The 20011-nt window shown below is 40.1% G+C and overlaps 1 protein-coding gene and 1 long non-coding RNA gene across 5 annotated transcripts in view; one reads left to right on the forward strand and one right to left on the reverse strand.

The window, feature by feature from the left end:
• Positions 1-4415: 4415 nt before the first annotated feature.
• Positions 4416-7060, forward strand: LOC122328608. Its single transcript, XR_006247812.1, has 2 exons — positions 4416-4559; positions 5506-7060. It is a non-coding gene; the product is annotated as an uncharacterized LOC122328608 (long non-coding RNA).
• casz1 (castor zinc finger 1) overlaps positions 6063-20011 on the reverse strand; it is a 77434-nt gene continuing 63485 nt past the window's right edge. For 3 of the 4 annotated variants that reach the window (XM_043224373.1, XM_043224374.1, XM_043224372.1), the window contains 11 exons: positions 19421-19553; positions 18910-18973; positions 18009-18163; positions 16946-17068; positions 16432-16749; positions 16095-16293; positions 14547-14718; positions 12300-12448; positions 11924-12158; positions 10658-10990; positions 6063-10071 (listed from right to left, as the gene is read on the reverse strand). In XM_043224373.1, the coding sequence (XP_043080308.1) occupies positions 8798-10071; positions 10658-10990; positions 11924-12158; positions 12300-12448; positions 14547-14718; positions 16095-16293; positions 16432-16749; positions 16946-17068; positions 18009-18163; positions 18910-18973; positions 19421-19553 (3155 nt within the window). In that variant the 3' untranslated portion in view covers positions 6063-8797. The remainder of the gene's footprint in view (positions 10072-10657; positions 10991-11923; positions 12159-12299; positions 12449-14546; positions 14719-16094; positions 16294-16431; positions 16750-16945; positions 17069-18008; positions 18164-18909; positions 18974-19420; positions 19554-20011) is intronic. The other variant, XM_043224375.1, reaches the window with a different exon arrangement.

A 20011-nucleotide genomic window follows, 5' to 3' on the forward strand; every position in this document is an offset into this window, starting at 1 on the left:
ATGCGGACTACAACCCTGGGAGGATGTGCTGGATGACACTGACATGCTCTCGTGCTCCACTCGAACTCTGCACCTAAACCAACGGAGCTGCTTTTAGCTTAGAGCAGAGAGTTTATGCCTTAATTAAGACGATGAATACCACTGCTAACTTCCTCATCACGGTACCTGTGTAATTACACCAGCTCTGCTATATCCTGGAGCACAGCTCTTAATGACTGTGGAATAAGTAAGATGTCTGATGCCTGGAGAAATAACTAAGTCTCTTGTACAGCTGGAGGGTTGCTCTGTCATTAACGTGTTTATTAAAGACTGTTTAGAAATGTGCTGCTTGCATAAAATGCTGTGTGCTTTGAAACCGTGCTGAAATGTTGTTAGAAACAATAAAGCCATTAAGAGACCCAATATGAGGTCGCAAATGCTGTTTCGTATATAGATTTCACGGCTCTCAAACGTGGATTTTGTTTGGACTGAGATGCACCAAAAGCAATAAGTGTTTTGCGCAGTAACCACATGCAGCGCCATTCTTGGTAACTCCGCCCACCACAAAATCTCATTAGTCCAAAAACTTGCAATCACATAACTGTACAGTAGACATCAAATATCTTCTGATTGGGTGTGATAGTGTGGCGTAGCTCAGCAGTTTCATGTGTGCTCAGACAAATTACTTGTCGTTGGAAACGTGTCAAAGACTGTTAGTCTGACAAGCCAGTGTTTTGACTATCAGAATTAGATTTGGTGCATGTTTTAAATAGGCCAAAACCGTCCGTGTTTCTGATTGATATATGTTTAACCTCACACTTCAACGGAACTTAAGCGTCGTTCAGGAGATAGTATTATAAACATTACATTACTTTCAGCCACAGATTCTTAAATTATATTACACGTTTTCATGTTATGAACACCGACATCTTTTTTTTGTTTATAAAGTTTTATGTATTTTTCCTCTTAGAATGTTCTTATAATGTGTGTTTACCACATTTAAATATTTTTCAATTATATTATACTTTATATATTATTATTTTCATCAATAAATAAAACACTTTTACATTACTTTTTTTCCTTTTATGTGTTATATGTTTTGAAATTTAGAAATTGTGTTATGATATTTGCCTGTAAATGTATTTTCCTAGTGTGGGGAATGCCAAAGTAAATGTGTTTACTTAATCTTATTCAATAATTGTATATTATTTATATCATTTTCATTTATTTACATTATCTTATAATGTATACTTATATAGATTGTGTGTTTTATATATAATAGTTTATATATAAACATTTTCCCCCCACTTCAAGCACTTTATTATTAGTATCAGCACAATCTTTCCAATCTTCACCTCTTCCATTCTGCAAATATCACATTGCTGATATATTGGGTATTACATGACAGTATTTTAAGTGTGTGGAGTGAGAAGACCGGTGTGTTATCAACCATCACCATAATGTGAAAGATTAGCACAAGCCTCGTCCCACCTGTTTTCACTTTTCTTTTCATAAAGGCCGCAGCTGCTGCACCAAACAAGGCATTTTAAAAGCTCTTATTTACCTTGAGCCGGTTCACAAGGATGCAGTGGGAGATCCTGTCATGTTCTTATGGTCATCATGAAAACACGCTTTGCCGGCATCAGAGCAGAACTGCTGAATGTCATCATATCCTGTGTGGTTCATCAAAAGAGCTCCTTTTCTAATTCTCTTTGTTCCCTCTCAATCAAGTCTGATTTAAGAGTCAGTTAAATGGACGAAATTGGTCGCTGGCTTTTATTTCTCAGCCCCCCTCTCTCTCTTCTTTTATTCAATAAGGTTCAATTTGAAAATGGTCTGGTTTGTATCCTTAATATACGAACGTCTCACTGTGTGCAGGTGCTTCCAATCAGAAGAAGCAGTGCGCGTGCACACACACAGCGCGACAATGTGAAACACCGCGATTTATCGCTTGCATTTGCGTGATGTTTTCCAGCGTTGATTGCCTGGACGTGTGATTTCACAGGGCCACGTCTCCATCTGTATACACCATTTTCTCTAAGTATTGAACATTTTCATCTTTCTTCAATACAAGCTAATTGGATTAAGTTTGAGCAATATTCATATTGCCGCGCATTGTGCCCCTGCGTGGCAGCTCTGTTTTATGGCTCCGGCGCGCGCTGTCAGCCTCGTGTTCCTGCCGTCATCAAGGCGCTAAGGACCACATCAACCATCTCGGCTCATTCTCAGCAAGCCTGCTGGGCTTTCCCCCGCAAGAAAACCAACCGATTCTCTGTGGAATCGTGCTAAATTAACCAAATTTACAGCTTAGCACTTAAGGATCTCCTTAGTTGGTAAGTAAATGGCCCTTGCTGGCGTGCGCGCGTGCGAGAGTAATGCCTTGTTGCTCCCAGTACTCTCTTTCTGGAAGGAGTCATAAAGAGCTGAAACATCTCCCCAGCGCTCCAGAGATGGCTGCTCAGCCTTTAAGCAAACTGCTTGTAATGTAACAGCTCCCAACCCGCGTGCCAAAGTCGGCTAAAACAATTTTATTTCATCATTTCCACATATTTTCCGTCCTGCGACGAATAGAGCGCGCGCTGTAATCAAGCCTGCACAGAATCTGCGAGCGCGCGCCACAAAGCGCTACAAATATACGCGAAATTAGAGCGTCGAAGCTTTACTAAATATTACCCGTGGCAGCATTATTCAATTGTTTGGTTTATTCGATAATGTCGACTTTGAGAGGCGCCGAGAAAGGTTTTGAAGTGGAAAGGCCCGTCGTGATGTCACGACCTGTCCTTTTTTAGTTTGTGCATATAAAGCTGTTTCGACCTCACAAATGATCAAATTGTCGTTTTATTGTTTTATTGCAAAATGTACAAAAAAAAATCATTTAGTGAATTTCAGCATTTAATAATACATTAGATCAAAAGTTGTATCTGGTAATAGTATTTAATTGGACCTGAGCAAACATGAACCAACAATAAAGTAGTTTTTAGGTCGTACTTTACCCTTGCCGCAATGTAATTATACAATTAAATACTGAATAATATTAACTGAGTACTACATGTACTTACTATATGGTTAGGGTTAGGTTGAGGGCTTGGTTTAAGGTAAGTTGCATGTAATTGTCCGTAATATATTGTTATTATTAGTAAGTACATGTAATACAGTATGTGTAACAGTGATATTGTCAAATACGTGTGCCCTATTGTTTTTTTTTTTTTGTTTTTTTTTTTGCTAAGGTTAACAAAAATTAAGAAAAAAATACTCTAACAAATGTATTGCTCATTGTTAGTCAATTTATACATTTACTTAATGGAACCTTGTTGTAAAATGGTACTTATACTTTTATATATATATAATTTTTTTATTTATATATAATTTTAAATATTAATAAAAATAACTTTTATATATTTTTGTAATGTCTGTAATAATATTTGGGATTTAAAAAAAAAAAGTACTAAGAACAATGAAATGGGTGTAGTAAATCACGCTTGGAAAAGTTATATTTAAAGTTTACATTTACATTAAGGACCTGTTTTCACTTGCACAAAATTGCTATTAGAAGATTGTGACTTTGTGAAATTTGGCATAGTGGGTTTATGTACGTGCATCTCAGACTGAAATTCTTCACTTGTTTATGTGCAGCTGCGCAGCTTCATGTGAAAACTTGCACGATTTCGACAGGTGTGTCTTTAGTTAATGTTCGGATAAGAGCATATTAAATCATTCTTAGCTTTGGATTTGCTTTTCTGTTACACTGATTTGCCAAAATCAGAAGCACTGTCTACTGCACGAGCTGGCTGTGTCTGACTACACACATTTAAAGTCATATTTATGCTGAAATCTCCCCTGATCCAGAACATAATTGAGCATTTCTCCTCATTTCAGTAGACATGAATACAGAGAATAGCATTTGTACATAGCGGGCCTGTGACATTACCGCCAATAAGGTCTTGTTAAAGTTAAATTGGCTGAATGTGTGTCTAATTCTCTTTTTCCTTTGGGGTCCCTGAACTTAATTTTTCACACAAGCAGCAGCTGCTACCAGTGGCAGCTTCCTTATGAATCCTTTTTTTAAACTCTGACCAAAGGTCTCTTTAAATAAAGCCATGCATGAATGGAAATGGCAAAATGAATGTGAATGCCAAAGGTTACGAGGAAATGGATGAGATTTACAGACGCAAACTAAAAACAGAACAATGCTGCAATTATATGCGCAAATGGAATGATTCTTTCGATGTTTATGACAAGCACGTGAAACGCAATTTGTAACTAAACAACCGTACACTTCCGAGTCGTCAGAAATACACAATTGTTACGATTTGTTTGTGGGTGTAATGCAATTAAACGACGCAATAAGAAACTAAATAAACACGCGGCTTTCCTCGATTGCTTGCAATATTGTGGTTGATTCTTGTGCATTCTAATAGGTTGTGTAGATGATGTGTGACCACCGCTGCTGAGACATATGTACGGAACACCTGTCGCATGTTTCTGGGCTCCATTGTTCCTCATGCGCTGCTGTTGCTGCTGCGTCTCACACAACCTGTTCCCGGAACATCAACCCTCAGTACGAGTCAGATCCAGCCCCGGTATGACTACACACACACAGCTCATTATGATGGGAATGAAAAAGAAGCCTATAGAGATGAGACGTTCATGCAGCTGCGCGTCTCTGTTTCAAGTTAAATCTGCTCCGTGAATAAGCTTAATATAAAATCTATTCATTTAAATTCACATATGGTGGTCCCACTACATTCTTGGACACAAAAGCATAAATATGTATTGATTTCCTTGCATTACGGGACAAACGGCATATCAAGTGCAAACGAATACTGCCAACTTTATTTCATTTTTTTTTCAGAATAAATGCTCATCTGTCGTTTTATAGTTTATAATATTTTACAGTATATCTAATCATCTAAAAATCTATATTCTATATTTATTTATAACTTGAAATACACACACATGCAACTGATAAACGCTTTGAAAACTGCTGTAGCATAAATATAGCATACACACGTTTTAATATATGATTATAACATTTATCATTTAAAAATGTTAGTTTTGCTCTAATGTTTTGCATGTGTGTGCTCACTTTTAAAATAAATTCTTGATCTGTCATTTGACTAATATATATATATATATATATATATATATATATATATATATATATGTGTGTATATGTGTATATGTATATGTATATATATATATATGTGTATATATGTATATATATATATATATATATATATATATATATATATATATATATATATATATATATATATATATGTAAAGGAAAATTTACATTTGCATTTTTAATTGTGGCCTAAGTGTCCAAATCATGTTTGCAGCATAATTTACATAATTAAATGCAATTTATAATTTATACGACAAAATCAAGAATTATTCTTTTTTTTTTTTATGAAAGACAATAAGGTGATCTGTTGTTTCAACAGCAGCCCGCGCTACTTTGGAGGTTGTTTCCGTCTGGTTTTTGTGTAATATAATTTCCATAGTTGTCTTTTTTTTTTCAAGATTATATGCAGGATGCCAGCTGGCAGACAGATGGTGGTGGCTTTACACGTTTTTATTTAAAGACACATCAGAAGGAAGAGGAGGGTGAGGCAAGCGAACAGCTGTAGCGAGTGGGACAGGACGGTATATGCTGGTCAAAGTGACGAGCAGCCTGCACAATGAGAGAAAAGAACGAAAAACAAACACTAGAAACTTTCCCCAAATGCACCAGAGAGCACTTGTACCCTAAATATGGCCCCGTGACTATATCACAATTAGAATTTTATGATCTATTGTTTTTACACATGTATTGAATTTGTTGTACGAAACGCTCTGTCTTTGGAGAACAGTAATAAGGACGTTAAAGCGCTGTCTTCCTCAGTCTGAGCGGCGCTGCTGGCGTTCTCCGTGTCATACCATAGACCTGGGGCCTCGTGCCCTTTAACGGCGTTAGTCTCAGCGGGAGGGGGGCTTATTAACCGCAGTCTCGTTAAACCTTTTCACTACAGCACAGCAGTGCTACCTACGACTAACTGCGCAAGCCATGAGATCTAGAAACACTGTGTGGAACATTTGCATTGTTATAATAATTAGAATTTCTTTATTTCGACTCTTTACAAATCCTGCTATTTTACACACATAAAATGTATTCAAGTGCACAGTATCTCCCAGGCAAACAGCTGCTTCAGTGTGAGTCCTGCGCCTTTGCACTTGAGACCAGAGAACAAACGGCCTGTGAGAGGGGCATGCCATATGCAAAATACATAAGTTCAATTAAATAAAACAAACACCAAAACAATAGCAAACAAAGAGTTGTGGATGGTATTAAATTATGCAGATATCATCGTTATTGTGATCGCACATGATATACAGCTTTGAAAATGATGACTTTGTTGCGTAAAAGGTAGAAATACACTCCAATGTTCAGTGCTACAATAATGTGACTCGTATAGATTTAATTACCACTAATTCCTCTACTACTATGGGGAAACCATGGTAATAACAATAAAACCTCACACTCACACGCTTACATACTGTCGCGCACACACACACATACAAGCAAACTATACTGGTGTTAGTTCAGTTTTGAACTTTTTATTCTTTATTTCTCCTTTTTATTTTCTTTTTAAAGGAAGCTTTTAATCAAAGAGCATTTTTGTTCATATATAGTTTTTACAGAAGAAAATACTATACAACCTTTTTTTTTTTTTTCTTCCTGAAACAATATTGTCGAAGATAACCATCTACACATTTAGTTGCCTATATTATGATCAAAGCCGTGTTTAGGAAATAATTCATAATTTCCTCGCCTCGCTTTTCCTTGTTTATATTCAATGGAGGCCAAGCAAACAAAAATCATTTTTCTCTCTCTTTTTTTTTTTTTTAATTTGGAGCGAAGCACTGCAATAATTTCCTCTGTATAGAATTCATTTAAATTACAGTCATCATTAGTGTTACTCGTTAGACAAGCCAGGTTCTAGCATGCCTGTTTCATATTGAAATCATCCAATCTTGGAAGCGAAGAAAAAACTTTTTTTTTTTTTTTTTTTTTTTTCTTTTTTTTTCTTAAATAAAACACAGAACAACAGTTCTTCGTCACACTGAAGACTATTTGTGCATCAAAGCAAAGTGAACTAAACAACATTTTAAAGCAAATTCCCTGTTAAAAGATATATGCCATAATTTCAAAAGGTAAAAATGAACCTAAAAAGTGCAAAAACACCCTAGAATTTTCTCATTGCAAGGTCACATAAATATTAAATAACTTCTTATTATTGGAGCGAAACCACAGCTGTTGTAAAGAGAAAACAAAAGCTTGAAACATTGTTTTCTGTCTGTACAATTCATAAAATCACACACTTTTTCATCACCAGCATTAGCATTCATCGTGGTGCCTTTGTGATGTCTGTCCTCCATTCAGCCCTCTAGAAAAAAAGTCTCTCTCCACGTTTCCTCTTCTTTTAGAAATAGATATATGATGCTTCTGAAAAAAGAAGCTTGAAAAAGCCAGTCTCCATCCTCAGATTTTGTTGCAACTATTGTTTTTTTTTTTTTTTTTTCCATGCTACAGAAACTGCGAAGGGAAAAGGAAAAGAAAATAACACCTACAAACATCTTTTCCCTACATTCAGAGACGCTTGTCTCCTGCTCTGTGTTTGATGGACACTTTAGGACATCTATTTGTGGATCAAAACAAAGACATAGCTGTAATCTCCTCCCATTCATACTGGGCAGTAGCACCATCATCACATTACAAACTCTCCGAAACACAGGGGGCGACGACTCTCGCCATTGAAACAGACCCATTTACAGTGAGACACCCCCACATCATCTGGTCATGCCTGTGCAATTAGAGAATAATGCAAAAACAAACAAACAAACAAAGAGCCATAGTAATGCAATCAATGTAAAAGATAACAAAATGTCTTAAATAGAGGCTTTAGTATCTGCTCTCATCTATACAAAAGTGCACTATGAATATGCAATGCCAAATGGGTCCTCATTGAGAAAAGGAGAAGGAACAGAAATCAAGTGAGAGCTAGCGTTCACTGAGATCAATGCTTTATGGCCTGAAGCTTTGCAGTCACTGGTCACTGTTTGTTTGTCCTGAAGATGCAGGCGAATGTCCACATGGAATGGAGCCTATGACACCACTGACCATGACAGCAGGTTTAAGTGAGAACTGTGATAACTGTAAATAATAATAATAAAAATCAACGGAGAAGCATAAAAGTCAAAGCAATGATGCAGGCCCCTGCACTTCAATAACAATAATAATAATAATGACACAAGGTGTTTCTGAATCAATTATTTGAGCAACATTCTTTATAAAAGATTTCCTGCAATGTACGCTTTTTGTCTGTTTCGGGTTGGTACGAGGGTCCTGCAATCCAGTGACTGCAATTAAAATGTACATTAACATCCACACATCTACTTTATATAGATAGTCATATATAGAGAGATTGTTTTTTCCTTATTTTTTTTTCCACACACAGAAAGTAACAAATGAAATCAAATAAATTAAAGTCAAACATGCACACACACAAAAGACTGATGTGTAGGAAAAGGTTTACATAGCCACCCATGTGTAAAAGAGGGCCTCGTCTGTCTATTTCTCTGTTCATTTTTTAATGCATAATTAAATTAATAATGTTGGTCATCTTGTAAACATCATAATAAATCATTTTGGGCCTTCACTTTTCTTGTAGTTGGTTGTTTTCTTGTCATCTGCTGCGTCTCTAAGCATGATAAATGAGGCCACTCAAACTTGCGTTTGTTCAGGGAATTCATAGTTCTCCTTCTACAGCATAGATTAGGGCTCAGCCTCCGGCTCCTCTTTATCCAGTTGGGAAGTGTCAGCGTGGTTCATGGAAGCATCGAAACTCTCTCCATTGTCTTTGTCTACTTCTGGCTCTGGCATGGAATCTTCATACGAGTCTGTATTCATGTCCTCCTCTGCTTCCTCCTCTTCATCGTCATCATCGTCATCATCCTCCTCGGCTAGCGGCTCTTCCTCAGCCGACAGGTCATCTTCAAGGTCGCCGGATGTGCCGGTAGTGTCGTCCTGAGGGTTGCCCAGGCCCATTGAAGCAGCAGGGCCAGACCTGGTGGCCAGGGACAGCGGCTCCCGGTGCAACTTTTTGCTCAGGTCCATGGAGTCACTGAGGCCCAACCCAGCAGCATTTTTCAGGAAGAACAAGGAACTGTTGGTGTCTGTCCCCAGGTTCAGAGAGCTGTCGAGGTTGACTGCTGAGCCTGGGTGTTCGTAGTCACCGGCGGCCCCTGCTGAAGGGAGGTACATGGCCATGTTGTTGTGGGTCAGCCCCGGTGTGCTGGGCGAGGTCGGGGGCATATTCATGGGCATTGGGGGCACAGCTAGGCCTACATGGTGGTGGTGGTGGTGGTGATGGTTACCATCCTGGTTGGGGGAGACAGAAGGCAGCTCTCCCCTCTCCTGCTTCTCATGCTTGCGCTTGTGGGAATCCATCTGTGACATGCCCACCACCGTGTGCTTGCACTCTGGGTAAGTGCAGTGGAAATGCGAACACTTCAGCTTGTACTTGCAGTCAGCCACCTCGCAGTCCGCACTGGAGCTGAACTGGCAGAAACCGGCGGCGCTGATCACATCCTGTTTGCCATGATGCTTACGGTGTGCCGTCACCTTGGTGCTGTCCGTGCAGCGGAAGCCGCAGCGCAGGCAGTGGAAATGGGTGCTGTTACCGGAGAACTGGCAATCAGGGAAGTTGCAGCACAACGAAGACTTGAAGCGCTTGAAATCATCCAGGACCAGGTTGTCCACACGGTCGTGGTGCTGGGCATGCTTGTACATGTGGGTGCGGCCGCAAAACTTGTAGCCACAGTTCTCTCTCGTGCAGTGATAGTGGGTTACCTTCAGGGAGAACTGACAGGCTGTATCCTTGCAGTCCTCATAGAGGTCATAGCGGCGGAACCCTTCTAGCATCATGCCTTCATCCAGCATCTTGCGAGACGAAGCAGTCTTGCGGCGCTTGCCGAAGGGGGACATGTCCTCGATGATCCAGAAGCGTTTCTTCGCACCAGTTGCCGTTGGAATAGAGATGGTGTTACCTGTTTGCAAAAAAGGCATATGAGGGTTACACTTCATTCAGTATGACGACCGGCAAAGCAATTCTGCAAGCAGGAGTAGCCACATGCGCCCTATCAAAGCTACCCACAAAGGTTCCTCCTACACCAATGTACTGTATATAATGTGATTCCATGCCATAATCAAACAGAGACAGTCCCATTTGTATAATGTACTGGTGACATTTTAACGTGATTGTCACGTCTAGGTATTGGGAGAGTTCAAAGGTGCTTCCGTACATCTGGCTTTATGGGAGAGCAGGATTCCCTCCCATAAGCCTGAGGTCAGTGCTAATGATGTGCTCCCTGTCCTGGCCAGCAGGAATCACATGACTCTATTAAAACCTGGCATGATTAAACCAGCCCTTTACAGCAGGCTACTAATGGACAGCATTTCAGACAGTGGACCTAATGGCAGGTGTGCAATGTACTACACAAGACTAAAACCACCACCTCGGTGGCTTGTATGAACTGCAGTGCATGTGTTAAATGCTAAAGAGTTGTAACCAGCTAGTCCAAACTACTGTGACTCTATAGAGCTGCAGTGTTCAGGTGGAGACGGGATAGGTACCTGCAGCGTCCTGCACTATAGGGACGTCATTTTTAACCGAAGACGAAGTAGGAATGATGGGGCTGAAAGCTGGTGTGTTGGTTGGCATGACAACACTCCTAGTGGCTCCGAGAGAGGCGCTGAGCAGAGAGTATGACAGACAGGATGGGGAAAGGAGATATGGGAGCGAGGGGAGTGGCGGCCGGAGAAGAGCCGAAGAGAGAGATGGAGGCTGACTCTGGAGCACAGGCTGATGAGGAGGTGGAAGAGGAGGTGGAGGAGGAGGTGGTGCAGATTGAGAAGAAGGAGGAGAGTCAGCAGAGGTAGTGGTGGCAGGGACCTGACAGCCCGGTCCTACAGAGACAAGGTGCCAAAGAAGGATGGTAATAGAGACAGGAAGGTACAAGACACAAGGGTGGGGAGGTAAAAAGGGAAAGAGATCAAGTAATGAAATAATGAAAGCCAAATGGTAACAAAAGTCAGACAACAGCCAAAAGCAACAGTGATGAGAATGGAAGATATCATTTGAAATCAAACAGTGAAACTATAAAAATTAATTAAATGAAGGAAAGCTCAGATTCAAAAAGCAAAGGCCCAGATTTAAAGATGCTATAGCATTGTTAGCCAGTTCTCTAAAGTATGCCTGTGAATTAGACCTGTCGCCCATCTTTTTAAATCAGCTCTCTCAAAATCCCATAGACAATGACTGACAGGCCTTCAAGTTAACTGATTGGCTACTAAGCACAGACTGTACCCAGATTATTTTTTAGCTATTTATAGAGTCTAGGACTGTCAGAGTTCCCAGGACATCCAATTATATTAACACCAGCACATTTTATGTTTCATATTCCAAAAAAGCTAAAACATCACTTTATGAAACTTTACATCTAGAGGAAAATGTTTGATAACTTAAAAGACAAAGGCTAATTTCAAAGACAGTATAGATGAGAAAAGTCTGGGATGTTTCCATTATATAATCGCCACAGGGATGGCATTCATCTGAGGGTGTGTGTTGGGACTATATAGCAAATGTATTGCTTTAGAATTTCATAAATATCATTACAGAGGAAAAACATTTTGTAGCTTTATGAGTCAGCTATAAGGAATACAACAAGAGTGGGTGCAATTTTACATTTATCTTCTTAGGGAGGTCCAAAAGGCTAACATAAGGAATAAAATGAAATCTGGTCTGACTGACCAAATCTTATTTGTTTCATTGGCCACACTGAGCCTGCATTTTCATTCAGTCCATCTCATATATTGACAACCATAGTCATTACGACTCACCTGCTGGCGAACTATCGTTGCCCACGGGGGTGCTGGTGCAACTGCGGTCTTGGTTGGAGGACTCTGAGGAGAGACCCAGTGGGCTTCCTCCACCGGTGTAGTCCATGTAGTCATCATTATCCTCCATCATGCTGGAGAAGTTGGGGGTCAGATTAGGGTGGCTGCCTACCATACCGGACGAAGCTAGACTGGCCATGTGCTGCATGTCATCAGGTCGGTTGCCATGAGAGACCATCTAAAGTACAGCATACCAAACAATCCAATAAATGACCGATGAATAAAATAATTTGCATTCAAGTGGCAGGTATGAAAATATATATCATTTATGATCACTTATGGCAGTGATCTTCAAAAGACACCATCAGTTTTTTCGTACCTGGGAAGGAACTCTGTCAAAGTTTTTACCCAGCATCCTCCTCATGTGTTTGCGGGCATGGGAGGTCATCTGGTGCTTAAGCAGGAAGGAGAACTGACAGCCCTCACGGATACAATGGAAGTGGCTGTTAACTTGGTTGTATTTGCACCCTGCAAGAGACGAGCGACAAAATTAACTTGAGCAAAGACCGTCTTCATCGCGCCTGGGTTTCAGGGACAACATACATCATGGATCCTCAACGAGGTAATGAGGACATTGTGCTTCCATCCCGCGCCTGCATAATGCGGAGAGACAGAGCAGATGAGTCCAGTGTCACACTGGGAAAGTCGAACCTTTTGAAGATTAGACCTGTGGTGCTCTTTTATTACAATGACATCTTTTATTCAATTTGGAATTTACATAAATACATTCTGCATTTGGAGAAGCAATAATGCACAACCCTGCAAACCAAAGTAAACACACAATTATTTCCATATTAAATTCATTTTTCAAGACCTATCTGTTGCTGGTGTATTTTCCTCCCCCTCACGCCTGTCCCTTTGCTTTTTTTATTATTTTTTTTTCTACACAAAGGGCCCTACAGATTTTAATTGCTATATGTTTTCAAATTTAAAGACTGCCTCTGCGCACTAATCAAATATTGTAGGGTGCTCGTAATAATTTTATTGTGAATAATGCGTGCTGAAATAATTGAAAGAGTAGCATTCAGGGCAGGTGCGGGCTTGTCCGTTACCATGGCACCCGTGGCGCCACGCAACAAGCCGCCTGTTGTCAGATTGCTTTTGTACACAAGGGTGATATACTTTAAAAAGGCAGAGTTGAGTAAATATGAGCACATGTTGAAATATCAGGGCTCTTGTGCCACCAGATCCTGGTAACCTCATCGCCGGTGTTCTGTTTAATAATGCTGCCATGGATACCACTTTCCCAGTCCAGCTGAACCATCAATTCTTTATGACTCTACGGCTTGCTTTTGTCATATGTCCCTGGTTTATGCTACTAACAATGCAACAGGAGAGACCTTATACTCTGTGGACACTTGTGATACTTTCCACTCTTGAACAAATGCTCTTTTTGTCTTAACTTAAAGGGACAGTTCACCCAAAAGTGAACATTCGGTCATAATTTATTTTTTTATACAGCTGAAGATTTTATACGGCTTCAGTTGGTCCTGCAGACCATAAAAACATAAACCGACCTCTTTTATTATAATTTTTGTTCTTTTATGGCTTGACAGCATCATCTCCATTCACAATCTCCATTTCTTCACGTTCCTTAGCAGATGGGTTTGGGTGTGCAATTTTTGGGTGAACTCTCCCTTTAAGGGGAGGGGAGTAGAAAGAAAATAAAATGCAAACTTTTAATCTGCCTGCTTGTGATGATGATCGAGGCTTGAAAAAGAGCAACACAAACAGACTGAGCTCGACAGGCACAGTAATTAACAAACATATGTAATTGCTCATTCCTGACAGGTTAAATATACCCAAGAAAACAACCTCTGTTTGATTGCCTACTATAAATACTGAAGTATTAATGTATGACAAAAAGGCAGACACCATTTTTCTCGGCCTGTTTTTCGTAATATAAATAAAACGTCCCCAGTTTTACAATGAGACAAGACCATCTTTAATTCCGCCAAACGTGTTTGTTCTGCAAAATGTAAACGGCTGCCGGCTCAGCGCTGACTCTGTTGTCAATGTAAACCATTCAATTGACAAAATATCAATGCACAGATACTAATGAGATAACAGCTTCTGAGAAACATACTCAAAATTCAGCGAGTAAGTGTGAATCGCGTCCGTTTCATGCTCTGTATATTGTGCTGCGAACAGCGTGGCAATTAGTAACTCGACTAGAGGAACTCCACCTTTCCTGTAGCCAGAGCCAGTGGAAAAAGTGTTTTCATAGCAGGTGATGGCATCGATATGAAATTACAGTTACATCATCTCTGATTTCACACCATCTCTGATTCTTCCAGCTGCATTACAAACGTCGAGCTTGCAGTCGCTGCTGGAGAGAATAACGTGGGAGCTTGGATGAACAGAGTGTTTGGAAACACGAGTAACTAATGCGAACAATGACTGAAACAATGAAGAGTGTGGGAGGCTGCGACATGTAAGGTTTGTGCGATGATTTCACTAAATTACTTAGCAAACCACAGAGAATCAAGCAAATTAGATTAGGATTAAAGGAACATGACCGAATTGTAATTTTGTCCCTTTTAATATACAAAAAGCTGGTTCTTACCTAGTCTGCCACATTCTTCTCTCTTGGTGAAGTATTTAAAGCCATTAGCGGCACGTCTTTCAGCTTTCTCGTGCTTCTTGATGTGCCAGGGAAGTTTGGTGGTGATGTTGGTGACGAAGAAACAGCCGGGTCTCAGACAATGATAATGGCCCCTCATGCGAAACTCACAGTGCTGCAGAGAACAGCAAATAAAGAACATTTTGCGCAAGTCTCCATGGTTCACTTTTCTACAGTTAATTCACAAGCCAATTATTACATATTAGATTCATTTACAATCATTACTAAAGCAACCGTCTTTTGAACAAAAATGGGGTCTGATCATTTGTCAGTTAGTTACTCATTACTCAGGGTACCAAAGGGAAGAAGTAGGTTACGTGTGCTCATTAAATCCTTTTCCTCTTTCTTTCCCAGAGCATGTGACAGGACCAGCCTCACTGACCAGCGGAAATCTGAAGTTTAGGTTCACGTTGTAGCCGCTGACCCCAATAACAACACACCAATTAGTTCATTTGGCGATTCATCTATTTCTAAAACAGCTCTTTTATCAATTCATTAGTCTGCGTGTGCGTGCATGTGTGTGTCCTCCGCAATGTAACCTGTTTCTGCACCACCATCTGTTTCCAGAGAGGCAGTTCCCCCAGGAGCACATAAACAGAACCCACTCTACTCTGGAGAGGAGGGGGGAGCTCCGAGAAGTGGGGATGGGACGCATAAATGAATTCATTTAAACAGGTTTTGCTCCAAATGCAAGTTGCAGGAAGGGGAGGGCTTTTTTCTATTAATGATGGAATTTTTGATGAAAAGCAAAACTTGTTTATTTTATACAGCTTTGGGGTCTCCAAGGTGTTTTTTTATTTTTTTAGTTAGTTTGTTTGTTGTGGTGAAATAAATATGTACCTAGGCTTTTGTCTTTAGTTTTGAATTGTAATTTATATATTTTCTGAAAAGAAGGGTTTATGCAATGGGGATAGGGTGCAGGTGGTAGTTGCCAGGGTGCTGCTATGCATTATTTATTTATTACTTTTATTATTAATATTTATTTCATTTTTAACAGTCATTTTCGCATATTGCTATGAGTTCATAGGGTGTTCTCGTTGGTGGCTGTTGGTGGCATTCTTCAAAATTAATGCAAGGCATTCCTTTTTGTCTTACAATTGAAAATAATTTAATCTATTAATCTTAATTTGCAATCTTCTTTAAATATAAAAATGTAAAATTATGGGTAAAAAGATAGGTAGTAAGCCAGTAAGAGTTTTTATTTATTTATTTTGAAAAATAGGAAAAATAATGCTTTTATTTAGCAAGGATACATTGAAAGAATCATTTTATATTTATATTTTATAATATATACAAAACATTTCTATTTTAGGTAATTTCTGTTTTGTTTCTGTTTATCAAGGAATTGTATCAGTTTCCACAAAAATATTAAGCAGCACAAATGTTTTCAACATTGATGACAATAATAAATCTTTCTTGAGCACCAAATCAGCATATTATTGGATTGATTTCTGAAATATCATGTGAAAAATCATGAAAAATCAAGCTCACCTGGTTAGGACAAAGACACTGCAGAGAATAGTAGGAGAACTGGTCTCGCACATTCACCAGGTTGTTGTTGGGGTTAATGTGGTCCAGGCAATGTGATTCAGCCTTCCCGGATGTCTTGCACACATATTTGCAATTTCCAAACAGACAGTGGAAGTGGAACTTATTCGAGTATTTGCAGTCTGTGGCCAGACAAGGATCACTGTGGGAGATAAGCGTGACGAAACGTCTGTCAGATATTTAAAACTGTAGAGAAGACATGGAAATACAGGCAGCACAAACCATTCAAATCATACCACCACGGTATCATGAATTTACAAGAATGACAATGTCCACTCACTTCTCCTGAAACTGCAGGAAGCCAGGCTTGACCTGAGGCTTGGCGTTTTCCAGCGAGGTGGTGGCCAGAGGGGAAGTGGCTGGCATACTGGGCATGGAGGCGGGAAGTTGGGGAATCGATCCGGCCAGCTGCTTCCAGGCTTGGAGAGAAGGGGAAGAGCTGTAGCCCCCTGACACAGCCAGGCTGGGCACCTCCATGGGAGGCGTCTTGGCCATGGAAATGGGGGCAGCCATTTGATTAGGGGCGCTATCATTGGATTCCTTGCTCTCGTTGAAAGGGGGCTCTGATTTAACCTTCAGGTTGGCTCTGAAGTGGAAGCTAATGACAGAGAGGTGATTCACCCATTAGATGCGCTTTAATAGAGCTGCCAAACATAGTAGCAAATTAACATTACTAGATCATAATCATGTAAATTTTGTGTACGTGTGCGTATGTGCACTTGTGTGTTGGTCTGAACCTTAACGTTTCAAAACTTTGATTTATATTCATTATGTTTGATTGTAATGCTTCTCACTTGGCGTGTTTGATGGCTCCGTCCACCGTGCTGAAAAGCGCCCCACAATCTTCCACCAGGCAATGAAAATGTATCTTGTGCAAGAAATCACATTGGGATTCGCAGAAATCATCATTGTCATACCTGTAAAAACATGTATGAAAGGGAAACTTTAAAAGGACGTAAAGGGTTGAATTGCTCGTAAATCCAGATCAGTTATTCTTGTATTCTCAGTTTAGCTCATCATGACTCTGAATAAGGTGTTTTTGTTTTGCTTATTAATGTGAACTATGTCTGAGCCAAAAGCAGCAGGTCTCTGGCTGGGATATTTTGCTGGGGCTTTGTAACTAAATACTGTACATAACATCACATGCTCTGGATAAATCTTCTCTTTCCACATAACAACCTGGGAACAAACACTGTGGATGGCACTGACAAGCAAAAGGGTACATCATAAAGATGGATGGTGACAAAAACCAGACACCATCTTTAACAAAACACAGATGATGTGCAGCCAAGACATGGCTGTGTTTTCTGTAACGGAAGATCTATTTGGGCATACTGGTGATAGCAGATGACATAAATAACACGTACATGAGTTAAAGGTATATATTTATAGGAATGTATAATGGAAAGTGTATATTTTAGGTGTGGAACTATTTACCATTTCTTGTCATGTTTTCGTTCATAAAAATCAGATGCATAGGGGGGAGTATATACATATGTGTGTTTGTGTTAAATTTCTGATGATGTATAAAACATTTCAAATTCATTAAATATATAAATTGTTTATAAACCATCAGCAATTTAATGTACTAACTAACCAGTTAGAAATGTAATGTAAATGTAAATCTTAAGCATTGGCATGAAAAAGAAATGTATTAAATAATTAAATAAAAAATTAATTGTTTGCTTGAATAAATAACAAAAAATAAAAAGCACGGAAAAAGAAAGACTCGCATAACAAATGTAAAAGAAATTAAACTAGTCTCAGTTCCATGCTTCCATAAGTGTAGATGAGACTTTGAAAAGTAAAACTAAAGCTGGAAACGACTCTATAGGGACACAAGATGATTTCAGGCACCTGCGTAGGTAGGTTCTCCACTGCTCGTTGTGTTTCTCTGGGTCTGACCTCTTCAGTACCCTACTGAGATACTGAGCTGCATCTGAGCCGTCTGCCGCCTGAGCTCCCTCCAGCTCTGACTTCAGATCCAAAGCACTGAAGAAACCAGGATTCATCTACATACACAAACACATGCTTAGGTACGTTGCATCACACAGTTTGCAAAAAGACTAGGCTAGTTCTTCTCGAAGACAGACCAAACACACAAGAGTTTTTGTGCACTTTATGTCTGAGGCTTCAAATGCATTTCCGTTCAGTACTGTATATGAAGAAGAGAGAGAGAGACAGGAAGAGAGAGAGAGAGAGAGAGAGAGAGAGAGCTAAGCCGTCAGGAGAACTAGAGCGAGTTTTCTATTCAAATCATCAAGGTAATGGTACATGCGCACCATTTATATTAGTCATAGAAGATATATGATTAAAACAATGTCCATTTTAATCCCCACAAAAACACACAGCATTTAAATATCTGTTCGGCACCATTTCGTCTTTTTAAAAAATGAGGGTGACAGTTGCTCTTTTTTCTCAGCGCTGACTTTTTAATCAAATAATTTACAAAGTCCATAAATAAAGATAGAGCAGATGGAGGAGAAAAAGAAGAAAGCCTGAGAAAAAAAAGCACGGAGAGTTCAAAACAGCTCATCAAAAAACAAACATCTCTATATATCTGCCGTGGCAACCGGCTCCTGCTTCATTATATTAATTTGCGAGCGGCGGGCTGAAATTACACTGTATGAAAAATGGCTGGAAAATTTAAATGATACAAACTCATCCTATTAGCGGTGAAACATTAAAAAACAAACAGCCCCCTCTGCATCCTGCTAATTTGTCTTGGGATGAAAAGCGTTTGATGGATGAATCTTACCTTATTCATAAGTGAGGATAAAAGAGATGTATTTCCCGACGCAGGGTGTCCGTTTGATTCAGCGCTAGAACACGCAAAACGAACAGTGTTTAGGCAGAATTTGCATGAGAACAGTAAATATTATAATTTATCTGAGATTGTGAATATACAATGAAGAAGAAAAAAAAGAGAACGAGCCTGGAAATTAGGGTTTATGCAAACACACTTTCATCTAAATGAATGTGCAAACATGTCATGCCTCATAGTTGATGTACATTATGAAAAGAGGGCATTATGGGAGAATTTTTGCATTCGTATGATGGATTTCCTCAAAGGAGGCCTCGGTGCTAGGAGAAGGAGGGAGAGTGTAAATCTCGTCCTCCTTGATCACTCCACAGACCCACCTTGTGAAGGGGGTTTTAACAAGAGCACTCACACTAATTAACACAATACGGCATTATTCGAGAGATAAATCACGGCGGGGCGGGTCTGGGCACGAGCCGAGAGGGGGAGGATGATGATGATGGGATACCTGTGGTCTTTCTTGCTCAGGTCCAGGCTGTGCTCCTGGACGGACTCCTGGGAGGCCGCGGAGGCGCTGTCCACCGGCTCCTGCTTCACCTCGACCGGATTAAACCGGCCTGTCTGAGCCGGCTGCCCCATCCCTGAGGAGAGAGAAGGAGAAAAACAAAGTTATTGTTGGTCAGCATTATTCCGTCGTGATGAGATCCAATCTGACTTCTGTCCCGGCCAAGGAGAAGACCAGGAGTGATAATTATTGCAGAATTGTGTCAGGCCGTCAAGGCGTTTAAATGTTGATTGAGAGGCAGCAGGAATGAGGGAAAAAGACTCCGTTTTCAGCAGCGCTTGTCACAACTCATTTGCGGCCCTGCCTCTTAACTGGTCATTAAGAGGCATGCTAATGCTGAGGGAAAGTGGCAGATTCAGACTGCCCGCCCCTCCCTGCCGTCGCTGTGTGTCCTTGTTGGCCCGCCGACGAACGCCACTGAGCATGCCCGAAAGGAACATCTGCTTGTCCGTCAGATTAGAGGTGACAGTCAATCAGATCGGTTCAAATAGCGTGACCTTTCGATCGGATTTTCAAAATAGGTATGCAGACGAC

Source organism: Puntigrus tetrazona, chromosome 23, assembly GCF_018831695.1.
Source record: "Puntigrus tetrazona isolate hp1 chromosome 23, ASM1883169v1, whole genome shotgun sequence".
Lineage (NCBI taxonomy): Eukaryota > Metazoa > Chordata > Actinopteri > Cypriniformes > Cyprinidae > Puntigrus > Puntigrus tetrazona.